We start from the raw sequence: 19,999 nt of genomic DNA, 5'->3' as shown, positions 1-19,999 counted from the left end.
CACCACTTCTGTATTAAAGCACAGAGAAATATTTGCATAACCAGGTGAGTGGTTTTAGCATATAGAAAGCCTATGAGAGAGATTCCTCGCTGAGGGACAGCCCCTCTGTGGCCATGGTCCTTCCACCAGCAGAGTGAAAGGAGACTGGGATGGGTGACCTCTGAGCTCTTCTCCCTTAGCGTCTGGAGTTACAGAATGGCTAGACACTCTGTATCTGGTTCTAGAAGGGACGGCTGTGGCGGGGGGGCGGACAGCCAGAAGGTCTTCTCCAGTAGGTACGAGACCAGCACCATGCAGCTTTCTGCATGCCAGCATGCCATCTCCTGAGAGAGTAAGAGGGCATCAAATACTCCTAGACTCTAACGTTCCCTATTTTGGCCTCATTCTCTATGCTGCTGCAGGAAGTTTTATTCTTTAGTGGGTGTGATAAGCCCTGCTCTAAGCATCAGACAACATGGCAATTTCCTGTTGAAGTGTCTACGGCCCATCAGTGTATGAGAAAGGGCCAAGCTGCTCTGGCCAGGGAGTTCACCAAACCCACTAGGACAGAGATTAAACTAGCCTTGCTTTCTTGCTATGGATCCTGGACACATTTGAGATCTGGCAGTTGGAACAAATGCCAGTGCAGTGAGGGGCCACAGGAAAACCTCCTGGGCTTTGTTCAAAGCAGAGAAGAGCTCATGTGTGTACACCACATTGCAGGCTGGCGGAATGTAAGACGGAGGCCTTTAGCAGCGAATGGATTCATTAGTGCAGCTTCACAGTAACCCTGATTCTATTGGAAATGAGGCGGTGGGGAGAATTTGGGCTGGGTATCTCCCATAGGTTTTCTCTTTCAAAATTGGAGGATAATTACTTTATCATACGGTGTTGGTTTCCGCTGTACAAAAACGTGAATGAGACATGAGTAAGCATCTATCCCCTACCTCCCGAGCCTCCGTTTACCCACTGTCCCACGCATTTAGGTCATCACAGAGTACTGGGCGGGGCTCCCTCTGCTCTTCAGCAACTTCCCATTAGCTATCTATTTTACATAGCTACCCTCCATTTGGCCCACCCTCTCTTTCTCCTGCAGGTTTTCTGTATCTGAAGGTCACTGACCTGATGGTAAACGCTTCTCTGTGCTTTAATACAGAAGCAGTGGTGGATGGGTGCTGTTCAGCAAATTGGCGTTGTCTGCCTTGATTACTTCTACGCCTCTGCCCCACCTTGGCCTCACTGCTTTGTCCCCGCAGCCCTAAACCTTTTGGGGTCAAAGTCACTGGTCCCTAGAAAAGTGCAACTAATGGTTGGGACTTGGCTTCAGACCGACTTGAGTTTAAATCCTGACTCTGTGGCTTGCCAGCTCTGTGATCTCAAAATACTTTCAGTTTCTCCTTGAAAACAGGGCTCATAACGCAGTTTTCAGATAAAGAAATGGAGGGGTCAGGGTGGCATCTGGTAGAAAGTAGACACGAGATCATGGGAAGGACTGCTCTCATGGGTCCACACCCCCTACCTTCCATTGCCTAGCTGTGGCTGTGCATGCTAAGTTGTTTTAATCGTGTCTGACTCTGTGACCCCATGAACTGTAGCCCACCAGGGTTACACTCCAGGCATGAATACTGGAGTGGGTTGCCATTTCCTCCTCCAGGGGATCTTCCCAACCCAGGCATTGAACCTGTGTCTCCTGAAGCTCCTGCATCGCAGGCCAGTTCTTTATCGCTTGGCACCGGGGAAGCCCTTAGTTGAGGCTAATGTTAGCTTATTTGGTAGATCTTTTCCAAGTACATTGATGCTGAGCTGGGTTTTGGGAGGTGAGAGTGAAGTGGCGAGATGGGTGACAGAGGTCACTGGCTGGGAGGACCTAGGAGGTGTGGGGTGCTGAGCAGGGCGATGAGAGAGGGCTGAAGACAAGTTCTGCGGCAAGTCCGAGGAGAAGCAGACCCCACGCTGGCCTCAGCAGCCACGCCGTCCGCCCAAGAACCGTGTGCTGTTCCTGTCATGCGCCAGCTACCATCCCAAAGAGAAGGAGAGGCACAGCCTCTGCCTGCACACAGCGAGCCCCCTCTAGTTTTTGGCTGTTGCTGATGTGTGGTTTGTGTGTGTGTGTGTGTGTGTGTGTGTGTGTGTGTGATGTGGGATCTCAGTTCCCTGACCAGAGATTGACTCGTGCCCCCTGCAGTGGAACTGCCAGGGAAGACTCCCTATTCTCCATTCGGATCTAGAAGTCCTCTGTCTTCACCTAAACCAATAAACAAACACAAACATGTTTTAATCCTTCACAGAATCTGAGAAGAACGCCCTTTGAAACAAAACAGCCCAACCTCCCTTTCATCTCAGGAACGCCTTGCCTTTTGGAAAGTCTAAGAGGACTAAATTTAGGAGTCAGGGAGAACTGAAATTGAATTCTTGCTCTGCTATTTACTAGCAGGATAAGTTTTGTTTTTTAATTAAAAAAAAATTTTTGGAATGTAATGACTTTGCAATGCTGTGTTAATTTCTGCTGTACAATGAAACAAATCAGCTATAAGTAAACGTACATCCCCTCCCTCCTGGACCTTCCACCCACACCCCCTTCCCTCACTTTAGGTCACCACAGGGCACCACGCTGAGCTCCCACGTGCAAGTTCTCTAGCAGGAAGTAGCATGATGACTTGGACGAGATGGTTAGCATCTCTGAAGCAGTGATTTTCATGTACGAACTCTGTGGGGAGGTGCTTTTGTCTGTGCAAGGATGCTCTGAGGATGAGTTCAGATGGCATATAAAATCACTGAGACTAAGTAAAGGATGAATAACTACTGGATTAATCAGAACTAGGAGCATCTTTGGTGGGGCTCATGCTTTAAATAAAGACACTCTGTGTACACTGGATTCTCAAAGATAGTTGCCAAGCAAACGTGACTCTGGCTTAGCAAGCAAGTGACTGGTCTCTCCTCACAAGACCAAAGGTGGCTTCAACCACAGGTTAAGGCTTCTTGGGGAAGGCCAGTTACCCTCAGGAGGTATAATTAGAAGCCCATCTCTTTATCTGGGAAATCCCCACATTCGAGAACTCTTAATTTACCCTTAATAATGACTCGGTCCAACAGAATGACTCTTATAAGCATCAGACTTCATTACATTTTTTTTTCAGGGATAAACTAAAAGTGAGAACATGTTACTATGCCCTTTCCCCTCATTTCACCCTCCTTATCGCTAAAAATGTATTGCTTCCTTCATTCCTGTTGTTGAGTACCTTTGAAAATAAAAGCCCAGACAAAGACACAAAGCCACAAAATCAACCATGAATGACATACATGACAACTAAATACCTTGGGGACATATGCAGACCAAAATGAGCTAATCCTGGGCATACAGAAGAGAGAAAGAGACAGAAATGATCAAGAGATAAATTCCAGAAATGATAAACATCAGAAAGGTCAATCATTCTGTCTGTGTTGTCAGCATTGGAGGTAAGGTTTTTATGGCCATGTGTGAGGCCCAGAAGTGGTAAGACGAGTAAATAAAGAAAGCAGCAAACAAACAGATGAACAAAATTAAGTCCACTTGGAGAGGCTACCTACTTTGTTGAATTAAATATACTATACCGTATAGATTTTTAAAAAGCAAATTTGGTCGAGGACTTAGCATAGAATTAACCTGCAAACCCAGTTTGCTGGAAAACAAGAGTGGCTGACTTCAAGGGCAGGCTGATCACACTCTGGAGAAACAGGGGTTAGAAATCAAAGCACCCAAACTCAGCACAAAGCTCCCAGCAAACTACATAAGCTTATGGATGAGATCCTGCCCTGCAAAAGATTTTGAAGCTTAAAAATGGAAGGGTCCAGATACATGTTTTTTTTTAAGTATCTTTGACATTAATTTCTCATTTTGATATTAATTTTTCATTTAGATGCTTTCTTCTCTGCAATCATCCTCTTTGTTTTTTCAGCCTTCTAACTTTATTGAGGCTTTCAATGGCTAAGTCAAAGATCTCTCTTGGTAAACGCCACATTTCTCTTGAAAATACATGGGTTATTTTAAAATGTCTTTTGATATTGATTTCTAGCATAATTGCACAGCGATAAGAGAACAGACTCTGTATGATTTCAATACCTTTAGACCATGAAATTTTTGCCCCTTGTTTTATGTCCCTGGATATGTTCCAGTGTCTCCTAGTTTATAGTCTATGGGAACTTGAATAGAATTTATATCCTACTGTTATGTGAAAATTATATAAATCTTAATTATGTTGAAGTGTTTCACAGTGCTTTTCAGGTCTACTATATCCTTCTAATTCCCTGTGTATTCATTAATGAATTCTCAAGAGTTTGATATTGAAACTCCAACTAAAAACCTTATTTACTTAAAAAACTGTAGTATATAGTGGAACTATGTATACTTTGTTCTGTATTCTCCAGGTCTCCTGTAAATGTGTTATCACACTTTCATAATTTAAAAATAAAAAGAAAAACTGGAGGGTCCATTACAAGCGAGAAAGGTATTGAAACGACCCCCTTTTTCTTCCTGCGATTGCAATGGAAACCGGGAGAAGTTCTTCAGCAGGAAATTCGATAGCAAGCTGCAGCTGTAATACTGTTAAAATAGCAGGTGGTAGTATGGTCATCACATTAAGGGGAAAAAAAGAAGAAAAAAAAAAAAACACGGGCAAGTTAAACTTGGTAATAGCACAGTGAGATCAAGGAAGCATCTGAAATCTAAGAAGATACACTTTTGTTCTGAAATTTAGATGAGTTTTATGAGTGTGAACTATGTGACCTTCCTAATGAGGAACCAAAAAGATAATGATGTTCTTGGTGATTAAAAGAGGAGCGAGGAAATCTAATTAGACAATGAGTGTGTTACTCTTGTTGGGGAAACGTAAACCTCTTTTCAGAAGGGCTGGCTGATGAAGGCGCATAACTTGCTATCAAAGGATGCTGTTCCTCCATTGTCTGTAATTACAGCAGAAACAGGGCCTGGTGTTGTTCTGCAGGGAAGATGAACCAGGCTTCACGGCTCTGGGAAGGCATGGGGATAAAGAGGCCAAGACAGCAGCCGCTCCCACAAAGCCCACGGCCTAGGAAGTTCGTAGCAGAAGTTAATTCAGACCCATCAGCTCATCACAGCCCTGAAAGAGGCGAGGCTCTGGTCTATGCCAAACCAGAAGCTCCAGCGTATGCTGACATCAGCATAGCCAGGCACTCTGTGTTAAAGCCTAAATGCTCGGGCTAACGGCCAGATGTCAGTGATTCAGAGGGGAGCAGGGTGAGAGGGAGTGACAAGGAGCCTCATCAGGAATGAAATGTGAAATGTCTGCATATTTTTCCCCTAATATGTTGACATTTTGCAGGTTGGGGAAAATACAAATGCTGCTGCTGCTGCCACCAGCCAGAAGCATTAACATTTCTCTCTGACTCATTCCCTCCCACCTGGATTTAAATAGTGGATTTGGAAAATAAAAATCATACATGTTATCAGCAGGAAATGGACAAGCATGTGCAGCTTCGGATGTCTCTGCAAGAAGAAACCACTTGATGAGCACCTTCTTCAACAGTTGGTCAGGATGTCTTCCTTACATTGCCTTACATTCCCTTACATTGTCTCCCTTACAAGGAAGACCCGGTTGGAGGGGACCCTTATTTTCAAATTAGAGCTGGGACGTATTGGGGGGGCTGGAATGCAAGGGGTAGTGTGAGAACAATATGTCGATTTGGCTTCCTTGGTGGGTGGTGGGGGGAAACTACAAGACCATTAAAGTATTTGTCCTCCCTTTGGATAGTGAAGATTTTCACCCTTTATGGAGGCTGTTATGGACTCACTGTTGACTGGAAGATATATTTATTAATCCACTCAGGATTAATAAATTACTGGACAATAACTATTACAAGTTTCAGGGCTATATCCTTCAGTGTAGCAACAAATACAAGCCTAAAGGTAAACTATCAGGAAAATCTAAACGATGGGTGAATGATTCTTCAGTGGGACTCAGAAATGCTTGGTAGATGGGGTACCATTAAGGAGACACTTCAAAGGTAAGTGTAACTTAGGCATAGAAGAGTCAAATACTTCCTTCTGTGACCCTACAACACACTGGAAGAGACTGGCTACTATGGGTTAGAAACAAGCACAGGATTAAGGCCAGACACACTTGGGTACAGAACCTAATGTTAGGGCGTCCTTCCACTTTCTATCTGAGGCAGGAAGGAATTCAGTCACATGGCTCAGATCCTCTGAGCTCCAGACATAGCTTCCTCAGAGGGTTCTGAGCTGTCTAAAGCCACGTCTGGCCAACACCTACTAGCCAGTAGCTTCTTTATTCTGCTGAGGTAGCACTTGTGTTCTATATTCTATTGTAAACGCCTGGTTACTTGCTTGTACCAGATTGGGAAGTGTGTTCCCCTCCATGCCTCAATCTGAATCTAATTCCTGGCGCATACTAGGCTCTAAGCAAGCATTTGCTGATGGACAGAAGCTGGAATGTGCAGTGGGATCCAGGGTCCCAGGCAACGGAGGGGGTTGTCTAGCGTGGTGGGTGCAGAGAAGGCCACGGGGAACGTGGGGACACGATGGAGGTTGATCTCAGGCTTTTCTGGGAGGCAGGTTTCAGCAGGGGGTGAACAGGTTGACTCTGAGTTTGGGAAGGGTCACTGGGGTCCCGAAGTGGCAGATTGCAGAGATTACCAAGGACAAAGGGACCCACACACCGTAAGAGAAGCTCACGACTAGACATGGCACCTGCTCTGGGGTGAGTGAAGGGGGCGGGCAGAGGCAGTGGGAGGGGTGTGGCTGGGGCCTGCTTTCTCAGACCTGTGAGCTGACAGGCGTGAGCGGTGGCGGGAGGGAAAAGTCAGAATGACCTCAGAGATTGGAGTGAGGGCTGGGTGTGAAGATAAGGTGTACATTTGCAGGGCGGAGGAGGAGGTGCCAGAGAGAGAAAGATGGAGCTTGCCCTGATGGAACTTTCAGGCGGCAGAGCGGCCTCTGACTCAGAACTGAGGAGAGAGTTAGGGACACAGACGGGAAGCTCCCAGACAGCTGCCCAGAGACCAGCCGGCTCCCGGGGACCCCGGGCTCCCAGGTAGACCTGCCCACGGAGCACATCCTCAGGGCTCCTTGGAGACTTTCATTCAATGACTCTGGGACCAGGCCCACGGAACAGCATTTCTGAAGCACCCGAAGCGAGGTCTGAGGGCTAAGATAGGGTTCCCTTCAAAGACGCCCGAGGACACAGAATACCCTACCCCTCTTGCTGTGATGACACCCCTGGGCAGACGGTGGAGGGGCTAGATGCAGGCTGAGACGGAGAGGGAGGAAGAGAGCCACGTGCGTGCATCATAGAAGATGGAAGCGGGGGGCTGGGGCCAGGACGTCTGGGGCCAAGGGGAGTCTGGGTGTTTGGGGGGAACAGGCTGTGAGGCTGAGGGCTGACTGTCCGGACTGGAGGTGAAGGGAGAGGAGATGCCGGATCCTCGACCCCTCTGCCCAGCCCTCAGGTTGCACCTGGAGCCACCTGGGGAAGGTGAGGATGTTGGGGGCCTTTATGGAGGAGGGGGTGGGGGGCAGGCTGTGGCCAGCTTTCCGGAGGCTGCCCTAGGTGAGGCCGGCCAGAGCACAGAAGAGCTGTCTGGCTGCCTCTAGTTGAAGAAAATCCAGTCTGAAGAGCCAGCCTGACATGTATGTTTATTCTGGAGGAATGCCATTAGCAAAAGAAAACAGAGATTCTGTCCTCATGGCTTCCGGGGGCAGGGGAGGTAGACTGTCTTCCAGGCTGCTCCGAGGGACTGAGACTTTGCCTGAGGGAAAAAACTCCTGAGCCCAGATGCTGCCTTCACTGGAATACTTTGCCATTCTCCTATGCAAGGACAAGATTCTGAGGAGTGGTCCCTAGTCCTGGTACTTAACTCAGAGCCCCTCGTTGGTGTCGCTGCAATTTCACAGATGAATCTGCTCTCCTCTCTGCACCGTCCCCTCCTTCCCGGCTTTGTTTGCTTCCCTGTCCCTCTCCCCCGCCAGTTCCAATCCAGACATTCACACGGCTCATTGCATGCCTCACAGTCTCTGCAGTGCCGGATGTAATCAAGTTCAGATCTTCCCTCCTTGCACCCTAAGGACAGGGAGGGGGGTGGTTCTTGCCCAAGACCCAGCAGAGGCAGAATGGGCTGGCAAGTGCAGAGAAAGTGAGTGACTTCCTCGAGGGGCAGAGGTGTGCCCAGCACACCAAGCTCAGCCACCCCGGCTGCATGCGGTCCTGGCAAGGCTCTAGGATGTCAGGGCCGAGTGGCCTTTGCAGGCCTCATCCACTCCAAGAAGCTTACAGATACTTCCAGCAAGTTGCTTTCAATAATCAGAACAGCTGCTACCATCCCCAAGGTTATGGACGTCAGGCTTTGGAGATCTGCTTCTGACCCTAGTTTCCTTTTGATTTTTTTTCAGAATAGGGACTTAGAAAGCAAGAAGGAAGCCTGGGGTGTGTGTGTGTGTGTGTGTGTGTGTGTGTGTGTGTGTGTGTGTGTGTTTTCCTGTTCTTACATTTTACAGGCAACCATGGAGCAGAGGGCATCATGGTGTGTGCCAGAGTCAGACCTGGTACCCAGTTTCCCCTTCCATCTCCGTGTTGATCTGTTCTTTACCTTCTGCTGTCCCTCTAGTCCTGACAGTGGCCCTGGGGCTGAGCAAAGTGGACAATCTGAAATGCTGCTTTGAGCTGGCATGCTGCTGGTCACCTGTCCCGTCTGTGTGGCCTCCGGAGGAGCAGCAACTGGTGATGACTGAGGGAAACACCCCACATCAACACCGGCCACTGATTCACCTCTGAGCATCACCCGCCGACCTGGGTTGTCTCTCCTTTTTTCTAAGCACTTCCTGTCTCAGCCCACTGCCTCCATAGCCTGTGTCTTCTGCCTTCGTTTGAGATTGCTTTCATCTCACTTTCCTGTATTCTGTAGGTGTAGGCAGAAACTATATGAAAGATGTTTGTGTGAGAGGTCTGTTATGAGTGTGTGTTGTGATGGATTCACACATCACTTCAGGGCCCAGAGTCCCCACAAACCCAGCTCACAGTCCTTGAGGGCAGACACCAATGCACGCCTGGGGATGTGGCATGTCTGTGTGTTGGTTTGGGGGGGTGTGAGCAGATGGTGTGTAAATGCTCAAATGGTCCTCTAAAAGAATGTGTTCAGATTACATAGAAGATGGGAGATGGAAATGGAAAATGTTCAAACAGGCTAACTGCTGACCTGGGCTTCATGTGGCTGGATGCCCTGGGGTATGAAGCTATGTCTTTCCCATGAGCTGAACTGTGTCCCCAAGCTCACATGTTGGAGCCCTAACTCCTGATGTATATTTGGAGACAGAACCTTTAAGGAAGTGTTTAAGGTCAATTGAGGTTATAATGGGCTTCCCAGGGGGTGCTAGTGGTAAGGAATCTGTCTGCCAATGGAGGATATGTAAGAAATGTGAGTTCGATCCCTGGGTTGGGAAGATCCCCTGGAGGAGGGCATGGCAACCCAGTTCTCGGAAAATCCCAAAGACAGAGGAGTCTGGCAGGCTGCAGTTCACAGGGTCACGAAGAGTCAGACAGGGCTGAAGTGACTTAGCATGAGGTTATAATGGTAGGGCCCCAATTGATAGGATTAGTGTTTGAATGATAAGAAGACACCCCAGGGAGCCCTCCCTCCCCATCTCTGGCCATCTCCATGCCCCCGTCCCCAGCATTCTCAGAGGAAAAGACATATGAGAACAAAGCTGGCATCTACAAGCCAGGAAGAGCACCCCCATCCAGTATAGCCAACAGCTCTTCCTGGCTGACCTTGGCCTTCTGGCCTCCAGAACTGTGAGAAAATCCATTTCTGCTGTCCCAGCCTACACTCTTTCATTATAGCAGCACTGGCAGGTGAATATATCCTTCATCTCCACGAGCTGCTGTCCTCGGCTGAGACATACCTCTCTCCCGAGTTCACAGCACAGGGGTACAAGCACCCAGACCTCTAGTGGTCAGTCCTGGGGTCCTCCTGCCGGCCACACCCCCACGGGCAGCCCCACCAGCTCACAGGGACATGGCAGAGTCAGTGCAGGGCAGCACCCCAACCTCGCTCTTTGCCCTCAGTTTTATCAACACCAAGGCATGGACATTCGCAGACACCACGGTGTGGGCAGAGCCATGGGCTGTGAAAGCGGCAGACGCAGAGCTGGGAGAGGAGCAGGTCAGGGCTGATTCCTGGTCTGGACAATTCAAGTCACCATGTCCTCAGTGGCTGAGACTGGTCTTCGATACGGAGGGCTGTGTGGGGGCTTCTGCTCAGCCTGGGAGTGTGAGAGTGTGTGTGTGTGTGTCTGTGTCTATGTGCCCTTGTGTCATGTCCTCTGGTAAACCTTCCAGCACTGAGGAGGGGTCTGGTCTGGGTCTCATCAACACCCCTTCACTAGCTACATATACTTCAGTGTCACTTAGCCTCTGGGGTCCTCCTCTTACCTGTCTTTAAAATGGACTAATAACCTGTCTTGCACAAAACTAGCATGATGCATGGAAACCAGTTAATATTTGGTAAGTGGTAGATATTATGATGATCATTATGAACATGACCCAAGAACTCATATCTTAAAATGAAGTTTTCAGAATTAAGTCATTAGCCCTTTTTGCTTTGGGCTGAAGAAATTATCACGAGGGACAAGGAGGCCTGGCCTGCTTTAGTCCATGGGGTCACAGGGAGTCAGACACGACTTAGTGACTAAGCAACAGTAGGGTGACTTCCCTAGGAAGACAATCATCTAATAAGCCATTTCGTGTCTGGGCTGGGTTCCGCTAGTGCCACATACAAATAGAATACACATCCCTGTTAAAAGCCACCAAGTGGAAGTTTATCATTTTGGAGAGTCCTTCTCCAGAAACGGATAACGATGTTTCACATGTATGTGTGTAAGAGCCATCATGGGCTTCCCTGGTAAAGAATCCACCCGCAACCCAGGAGATGCAGGTCCAATCCCTGGGTTGGGAAGATGCCCTGGAGAAGGAAATGGCAACTCACTCCAGTACTCTTGCCTGGAAAATCCCATGAGCAGAGGAACCTGGGGGGCTACAGTCCATGGGGTCACAAAGAGTCGGACACAACTTAGTGACTCAACCACAACAACAAAAGCCATCATATTCCACATGTTTGTTACCTAAAGTGTGTAGACCAGCCCCCCGAAGTCTATCCAGTAAGGAGAACAAGTCAGGGGAAGGAGCAGGCAAGCCTATCTTGGAAGGAGGCTTAAGGTCAAAAGCATAGGCATTCAGGCAGGCAGAGGAGTGAAGGAACATGCGGTACCCACCTGCCACTGCTGATGAGGGGCTTATTTCTAAGACACACACAGCACAATGTACACACAATGCAGAGAGAAAACAAGAGACACAGATCACACATTTCAGATGGTTGGTGGACAAAGTTCCCTTCACGTCAACGCTGAAAGCTGTTTGGGGGCTGAGGTCCATATGAACAAGGAACACCTTTCCTTCCTATTTACCAGATAGCTCCCTCTCGCCAAATCTCAGCAAATACACACGCACATAAACACACGGACCATCACAACAAGCTGGGCCTGGCCGGTGGGGTGAAATGTCACACGAGGAGATGGACACAGCAGTGTGAGAATGGAGGGAAGGCAGGATGAGGGCTCCCAGCGGGCCAGTCGGGGCTCTGGGGCCCCCTCACCCCATATGGGAGGGGGCGACCCTCAGAGAAGGGATGGATGTCCCAGCTGACGTCCCGATGAGGACCAGCCTCTTTCTCCGTTCGTTCCGATGAATGAGAACATGACATGCAGTCAACATGAGGGTCAGGATGGCAGAGTTGACCTGGTTTACAACTGCAACTAGAACCTTTAGAATCATACACTCTTCCTGTAAGGCATCTTAGCATTAAATCTGATTAACTCCTCAGACCGATAGACAGTACTACAAATTGAACTCTTCCATGGTTCCATCTTGCTTAAGGCAACCACTGTCCAACTTGGTTCAGAATTCGGTTCACTCCTTTTGTAAGGCGCAAAGCTCGCCTCATGATAGACCAGGTGCTATCGGTTGCCTTGTAAACGCCACAGTATCACAGGCTGAGAATGACCAGGTTGGGTGGTGGGGTTGTGTTCGCATCTAAGGTGGAGTGGGGAGCAGTATGGGTGGACACAGAACAGCGGATCTCGCCTTCCTCCCCCGCCCATCCAAGCCCCGTGTCCAGGCCTCCTGCACTCACCATACAGTGTGATGCTGGCGTTGGTTATCCCAAGCCTGTTCGTGGCCACACGAGTATAGTTCCCATAATCCTTCTCTGAGACGTTGAAGAAAGTCAGCGTGGATATGTGGCCTTTGTTCTCGATCCTCATGCCATCCAGGCCGGTGGCCAGCCTGCGAAAGAAGAGGAGGTACTGGGGGCCTGGTTCCACTCATGGAGTGAAGGGGCAGGCAAGAGGGGCTGGGGATTCACACACAACTCTCCTCCACATGAAGCCCTTCCCTCCAACTAACCCAGTCCCTCTCCCTCCAGCCGTAAGCATCATAGTCTCCATCAGGGGTGGAAAGGGAAGGTGCCCACACTCCCAGGCTGCATTCCCGGGCTCCTAGTCCTTCAAGATGACCCCGTCTACAGCCAATCTCAGATTCTGGAACAAAGTCGATCCACATTTCCCACTTCCCAACTTCCTCTGCTGTTTGTTGTTGGTTCTAAAAGGAGGCTCTGTTATAACGGAGGCTGTCATCAGTTTGGTTTTGCCATATCTCCCCCCTGGACTCCATCACCCTCCTTCTGCATGGGGCATCACCCATCAGCTCTGCTTCAGACACGCCCCATTTCTGCTTTCAAGGTACCTGGTATCTTCCTTGAACCACTGGAACTCAGCCATGGGCACTGCCGAGGCTTCACAGCTCAAGATGCCCTTCTGGCCAACGGAGACCCCTGTGTTCTTGGCTTTGGAGATATAGGGGGGGTCTGTGGGGGGATGCGGAGCAAGGCCATAAGACAGATGAGAGGCAGGACAGTTGACAGTCACCTGCTGTATACACCCCCTCCTCCAGCTAAACAACCATCTATCTTAGGAAAAGGGCTTCTTGCTTGAAGATACTGCATTTACCCCTGCATCGTCTTCAAGCCTTCAAATGAACCCAGAGTTAACAATTCTCCCCATTAGCTAAAAGCTCTGACAGTCACAGGAAGGCCGCATGGCCCTGGAGCTGGTGATGAGCACAGTGATCTGATACAGTGTTTTCCTGCTGGAAACAGCTTGAATCTACTAAGAAAATGGCCTTGCCATTACTTGCCCGTCCCCATGCCCTTCTGCTCCCTGGGACTCCCCGATAGTGGGTCCACTCACAGTTGACAGTGATCTTTACTTTCCGCACGTCAGGGGCAGCGACGTCATCCAAGGCACTGCACTCATACTCCCCGGACTGGTCACGTTTGATGTCAGAGATTTCCAGGTATTCATCCTCACTCACAAAGCCCTGGCCTTCTGGGAGGCAAGAAACAGACACAGACAATCAAGAAACTGTGAGACTGGGAACATAACTGTATTTCCATCTAGAATTTAGAGGAGAAGGAATGCGAAAATCCAGAAAATAGGGTTTGAACCTCAACTCAAGGATTCTAGACATCTGTTGGCCCCAAAGTATTTGAAGAAATTCTCTGATTGAATCTTGGGTCAATACATTCGGGTCCAAGTCACTTTAACTTTTCAGATCATTTGTTAAAGAAGGGCATATCATTCATTTTTTAAATATGATTATTATGAGGATTAACTAAGAGAGTACATGTGAAATGCTGTAGCACTTTAATAAGCTTTGCTATTTTGAAAGAGAATTGTCATGGTCAGCAACATAATTTTTAAATGTGGGAATAAGTTTAGGGTATGTGAATATGGACATCTTCAGTTTTCACTACATTTTCACCGTGTACTACATGCCTTTATACACAGAATACAAACTACCAAGACTTGTAGAATGATTAACATTTTGGTAAAAACAGACACAAAAGAGTTGGTTGGTTTCAAACGTCCTGGGGAAGACAAAACGGAGAATGAACGAATGAGGAAACGCTTCTTGACTGCTACGTAGTAGGTGCTCAATAAACATTTGCCAACATAAAATAACTCTGAAAGCCCCAAAGGATAGAGCTCTGGTTACTCGAACCTAGGGTGAGGGTACTTAATAATTTTAATACCCAGCTTTGTGGGGCATTCTGGAGGCTTTGCTTGTGTGCGTGCTAAGTGGCTTCAGTCGTGTCCAGCGCTGTGCAACCCCATGGACTGTAGCCCACCGGGCTCCTCTGTCCATGGGGTTCTTCAGGCAAGAATACTGGAGTGGGCTGCCATGCCCTCCTCCAGAGGTTCTTCCTAACCCAGGGAATGAACCTGCACATCTTATTTCCAGGCATTTGTGAAACTTGCAATTCATGACCCCAAATATTCTGGGGCTGAGAAACTGACATTGCTTGCAGCCACCATGACACACTCTTGCAACGATCTGCCTCTGCCTCATTCCTCATTCCACTTCTCGTGGCTCAGTGCAAAGAGGACAGACCCTCTGTTGTCCTGCATCTACCAAAGCATCAGGCTCCTTTAAAAACCCAGCCCACCCAAGGGCCAAGGAGAAAGTACATCCATTTGCATTTCCTATAAGCCTGATACTTGATTCCTTCTTGTGCTCCGGGCAGGAGAGCAGAATTAGTTTTCAGGACGATAAAAATGTGTTGTAAATTTTCTCTAAACCCATAGAAGCATGTCTAATCCAATGGTCGCTCAATCAGCCAAGTCTGGGTCCACAATGGGTTTAGGGCAGGAAGAGGATGTCGGGGCTGAGGGAGTTGATGGGCAGACACCAGGCAGGTGCTTTGGCATCCTGATTCTGCTGACATAGAAGTCTTGGGACATTCCCACCACCTACCCCTTTCCCAGGACACTGACTTTTTTCAGCTCTTCTGGCTTTTCTTGCCACCATACCCTCCTTACTTCAGCACGCCCATCCAGGCTCTGCCTTTAGTATCTGGATAATGGTTGCCAAGACCAACAGCAGAAAGTGAGGGGCTTCAGGCCAACATGTAAACAAACTGAGTCTCTCCAAGTGAGCACCGCCCTGGGAGCCCAAGTCTCATGCCATTTTGTGAAGGAAATCCTGCATCACTGGCCAGCAGGAGCAATTACTGGACGGGGCAGCCTCCTGGGACTTGGGTCTGTGGACACGACCCCAGGACAAGCCCACAGGGAGAGTTTCAGGATCTTGGGGAATCTGGTCAAACCCACATGAGGAGTGGCTGGACACAGAGGTGAAGGGGAAAGCGGGGTTCGGGGCAAGCCCACACTTCCCAGCCTGAGACCTGGGTGTCAGTTCTGAATGGTATTACCGGGCAAGTCTGGTCGCAGGCACTGGACAAGAACTTTGAAAATTGTGAGGGAGATGCTCCAGGGCAGTTGCCTCCTGGGTCCCGGGGTGGGGTCTTGTTTGCTGGGACCCCAGGGTGGCGGTGCTGGTCACTGCCCTCCACCCCACAGACATTTAATCATCCAGGCTGGCTCCTATCTAACTCCTCAGGGTCATTAGAGGGATGTCAACATTCTCTCACCCTCGTCTCCTTGTTTCTCTTAGACTTAACAGTGTCTCAGTGTCAAAGGGGACTCTGAAACCACTTATTTCAGGATGTGTAATAAAGATACTTCCCAGGTGGTGCAGTGGTGAAGAACCCACCTGCCCACACAGGAGACCCGTGTTTGCCATCCCTGGGGTCGAGAAGATCCCCTGGAGAAGGAAATGGCAACCCACTCCAGTACTCTTGCCTGGAAATCCCATGGACAGAGGAGCCTGACAGGCTACAGTCCATGGGGTCTCAAAGAGTTGGTCGTGACTAAACAACAACAAAGATAAAAATTGCCTCATTCATTAAAATGATGCTGATTGACCAACCTAAGTGTTTTTAAGGAAAAAAAAAAAAAAAAACACACAGTGAAATCATACAGACATAATGACTTTCCAGATTCACTGTGCCATTTTTGCAGTGAATAAATATAGCAGGATGGAGAGGATGGCTTTCTCCTATAAAGACTCCATCATTCTTTCAAATTGTACTGCAGTGTATTTGCCACGAGTAATTAACCCCCCTGTACTTAACCAAGGAGATGAGCTACCTGCAGTGGGCCTGGCAGGAACCTCTGGCAGGGTCACTGACCCACCTTTCTTGGAGAGAATGAGTTAGACCCACAGCAGGCTGCCCAGTTTATACCAGACAGATGGCTTAAAGCCCCTGATGAGGCAAATCTGTGATGCTATTCAGCACAGAGGGGAGGGAGACCTTCGGGGATAATAGGGGTCTTTGCACAGGACCCCGAGTGAGTGTCTTCTACCAGAGTGAGGGGAGAGACCCGGGTCCTCCACGGGGGAAGCTGCTGGACAACAAGGCCACCCTCTGGAACGCGGGAATTTATCTCCACTCTCTATTCTGTTTTCATGGACTGTTCTGTGACAGCAAATAAGGGAGGAAGTAAGAGTGTTTTGCACAAAATGAGGGTCGTTATGATAATACTGCCTCATTAAGTGAGAAAATGAATTTCATCAAGTTTGTTCTGTAAAGTAAGTGGTTCTTGGGTTTTAATTGGCACATAAATTCCTCCGAGATTTTATGTATTACATATAGGTTCTTATGTAGTAGGTGCAGGGTGGGGCTTGGATTCTGCATTTCTGTCTTCAAGCAAACCTGTGGGGGAGATGTGAAACTCTCTTTTTCATATGTTTTCCCAGAAAACACAGTCTAGTCTTGTAGCCTATCTTCTCTTTAAAGTCCCTTTTGAATGTGTGTTCAGAATTTCTCCCATGGTACCCAAAGCATTCTGCCTGCACCCCATCTGCCCCCGTTTCTAAGTGTCTCAGGATTTCCGTGCTATTGGCCCTTGTCCACACTCTCCTCCATGTGCTGTTCTCAGCCCATTCTGACTCTCTCATGCACCTAGGTCTGTGAAGGGGTTGGCTGGTCAGTGACATTTACTGCCTGCCCCTTGAGTTGAGATCCTTGTGGAGCTTGCATCTCAAAAGGCACCCTTTCTCTGGAGCTGCGAGCTTTGCTGGCAGGTCATCACTAAGGATCTGGACCCTTGAAACTCTCTTTCCCCCTGGGTCCTTGTGATCTTACTGCAAAATACCTGCAACCTTGAACACCACTTTTGCTAAGAAAAGGAAGAAAATGTTGACATTCGTCCCCACCTCAAGCCCAAAGAAGGGGGTGGAGATGCTGTTTCCTTAACTGCTTTGGATACTGGGTGAGATTTGCAAAGCAGAACAAATCTAGGTTGCTAAATGCCTGGAGACCTGGCAAACTGCGGTGTGGAATGCTTTCCCTGCCCTCTGCAATTCTGGTTGTGACATAAAATCCTGATTCCACACTGCAGAGAAAAGGGCAGGAGGCTACAAATGCTTGAATTCCCTTTGCTAGCTGCCAGTAAGGCAGATTGCTGACTGGGGGACAGAGGGAGGGAGACAGGGAGGGAGAAATACATGAGTGGGGACAGGAAAAGAGAGAGGAGGAAGAGGAAGGAGTCACCGATGTAAGGAAGGGAATAAAGGTAGATGGGGTGCAGGCGAGATGCCCAGGCTGCAGGCAGGATGCTCTGGGTACCATGGGAAAGGGTGTAAAGACACAGTCAGAGAGATTTAAATGAATAGATAGGCTACAAGACTACAGCATTTTTTTCTGACGATATGAAAATAGGAGTTTCACATCAGCCCCACCGTTTTGCTTTCTGATAAGAGGTCCTGAAATGAGCCAGTAACCCAGAGGCATCTCATCCTGCCCTATGCATTGGGACAGCCAAATATAACATGATTGGAAGTCAAAGGAAGTGGGCTTCGCATCACTGGCAGAAATATATTAAAAATGCGGGTTATTTCTTTCCACAGAGGAACACTTCGAAGCAGAAAAGTCCAGCTCACTGTATTAGGAAGATTAAGATCTGCAGGGATACAAATGGGACCATTTATCAGGGGATGGAGGGGGTCCCTGGACCCGGACCCTGCAGACGCAAGTCACGTGCCTGGGGAGGGGCTGAGTTGGCCCCACGGTTCCATGGGCACAAGGCAGCCTCTTGTGCAGGAATATACATTCTGACATAACAGGCACAGAGAACAAGGAACGTGTAACCCCCAGCAGCAGGGCCGGCACCATCTCAGAAACAGAGGGAGGCGGAGCAGACACACCCCAGGAAGAAAGGTCCCTGGTCCGGCCTTCTGTCCCTAATGTCACCTGCAGCTATTTTACTCATCCTTATGATGAGCGAGGTGATGGATAAGAAGCCAAGAGGTGGAGAGGATATTGAAGGCAAGGTCCTTGACCTTGGGGAGTCCACTGCTGATGAGCCGAGAACTGGAATACTTTAAACGTTTTCTTTTCAGTTTCAATTTTTCCATTCTTAATTGTTTTGGACTCTCAAGTCAGGGATGGTGGGTCAGGAAGACTTATTAGAGATGGAAGAAGAAACCTGGGTGTTCAGGAATGAAAGGCTCAAAGAGAAAATTCAGGGTAAAATCTAGGAGCTTCCTGACCCACTCCTCTTTCTTTCTCCCTCCACATCCCGTCCTTCCAAGCCTGCTGGTTTGCAGCCATCACTCTTGGCCCAATTTCCCCTTCTTCTTCCACAGCCAAGTCCTTAGAATTATAGAGTTGGAAGTACCAGCAGGGGTCAGAGATTTCAGCCTTCCACTTTTTTGATGATGGTCCCTGACAGAATATCTTTCCCTCCACGCGAATGTCCCCAAGGATGATTCCAGGGGGCGGCCTATTCCTTTGCCAGACTATTCACATCATTCAAGAAATTGTCCTCATTGGGAGGCAAAATGCTGCCCGGCTTCTCCCTTTGAAATGATGAAAAGCCACCCTCAAGGGGCCCCCAGCCCCTCCTTGCCCCCTCCTCGGCCACAGGAAGCTGCTGTTCTATCTGGGGAAGATGTTTTGTGAAGCAAACGCCAGCCCCTGTCACAGCTCTGGCCAGGAGACCTGTCAGGAGGTGACTCGTGTGGTACACGCCGCGGGGGTGGTGGGGGGGAGGATGCCCTGGAGGAAGAGAGCAGGAGGGGTGATGATGGAGGTTAGGAGGCACTGGCCCAGGGAGGCGTGGGCTTGGGGAAAGAACCGCCAAGAAAGGAGAATGCAGATGGGCAAGAAAGCGAGGGGCGGGGAGCCATGCCCGGAGGAAAGATGGTGGGAGGGGGTCACCCTGAGGGCACTGGACTCATGTGGCAGGGCTTCCGGAGAAGCCAGTAGTTAGTCTCCTGGCTCCCCAGCAAGAGGGGCTATTATGGACGATTCCTAAGGTCACCGACCTTGGAAACGTGGAGTCAAATGCCCCGATGACCCCATGCCTGCTGCTGATCAGCTAGGCTCCCACCAGGCTTTCTGATTGACCCCGGAGAATGAACAGTCCCTTGCCCACTCACCAAGGCTGGGTAGCCATGCAAGTGATCAAAGAGCTGATCCTACTCCTGTGAGGAGTGCTGCACGCTTAGGAAAAAGTGTGGGTTGACGGGCAGGTTGTGTGTTTGCTGGAAACCCTGCCCTTGGGGTCTGGAACCAGGTCACCTCAGCGGGAGGGGCAGAGGGGGCGCTGTGTCTGAAGCCCCTGCCGCTGCTTCAGTCCCTGGGAGTGCTCCGGACAAGGCAGACACTGTCAGGGGTGCACGAGGGGATGTGTGCCCAAATCATGTCACTCGGCCTTCTCTCTCCAGGATTCTGGTCCAAAGAACAGAATCACAGAAGATGAGCCCTGAGCAGGTGAAAACACCAACTTGGTGGCTGTCAAGCTGGTCTATAGTCTGGGCTCGGCATGCAAGGCTGACATGGGTCTTGCCTTTCTCCCTGCAAACTCAAGACAACTGGACTTGTACAATGCAAGAACTCAAGTTGAGTAAGGGCTGACTGCAGGCCCCAGACTGGACCTGAGAGAAGGGCTGCCTTGAAATAAAGAGTCTGGGTTAGGAGGACTCCTTAGACCCAAGCAGAGTAGATCAGGTGATGGAAATCAGCCCTCACTGGG

General features: G+C 49.1%; 1 protein-coding gene across 6 annotated transcripts in view; it reads right to left on the bottom strand.

Moving 5' to 3' along the window:
• Positions 1-19,999, bottom strand: part of OPCML (opioid binding protein/cell adhesion molecule like) — a 1,016,949-nt gene that overhangs the window by 7,927 nt on the left and 989,023 nt on the right. For 2 of the 6 annotated variants that reach the window (XM_043452160.1, XM_043452158.1), the window contains 4 exons: positions 13,307-13,444; positions 12,804-12,924; positions 12,193-12,344; positions 11,276-11,302 (listed from right to left, as the gene is read on the bottom strand). In XM_043452160.1, coding sequence (XP_043308095.1) covers positions 11,276-11,302; positions 12,193-12,344; positions 12,804-12,924; positions 13,307-13,444 — 438 coding nt within the window. The remainder of the gene's footprint in view (positions 1-11,275; positions 11,303-12,192; positions 12,345-12,803; positions 12,925-13,306; positions 13,445-19,999) is intronic. The other 4 variants (XM_043452163.1, XM_043452161.1, XM_043452159.1 and 1 more) reach the window with 3 other exon arrangements.

This window comes from Cervus canadensis, chromosome 29 (genome assembly GCF_019320065.1).
Source record: "Cervus canadensis isolate Bull #8, Minnesota chromosome 29, ASM1932006v1, whole genome shotgun sequence".
Lineage (NCBI taxonomy): Eukaryota > Metazoa > Chordata > Mammalia > Artiodactyla > Cervidae > Cervus > Cervus canadensis.
This window is presented reverse-complemented; position numbering and strand designations above follow the sequence as displayed.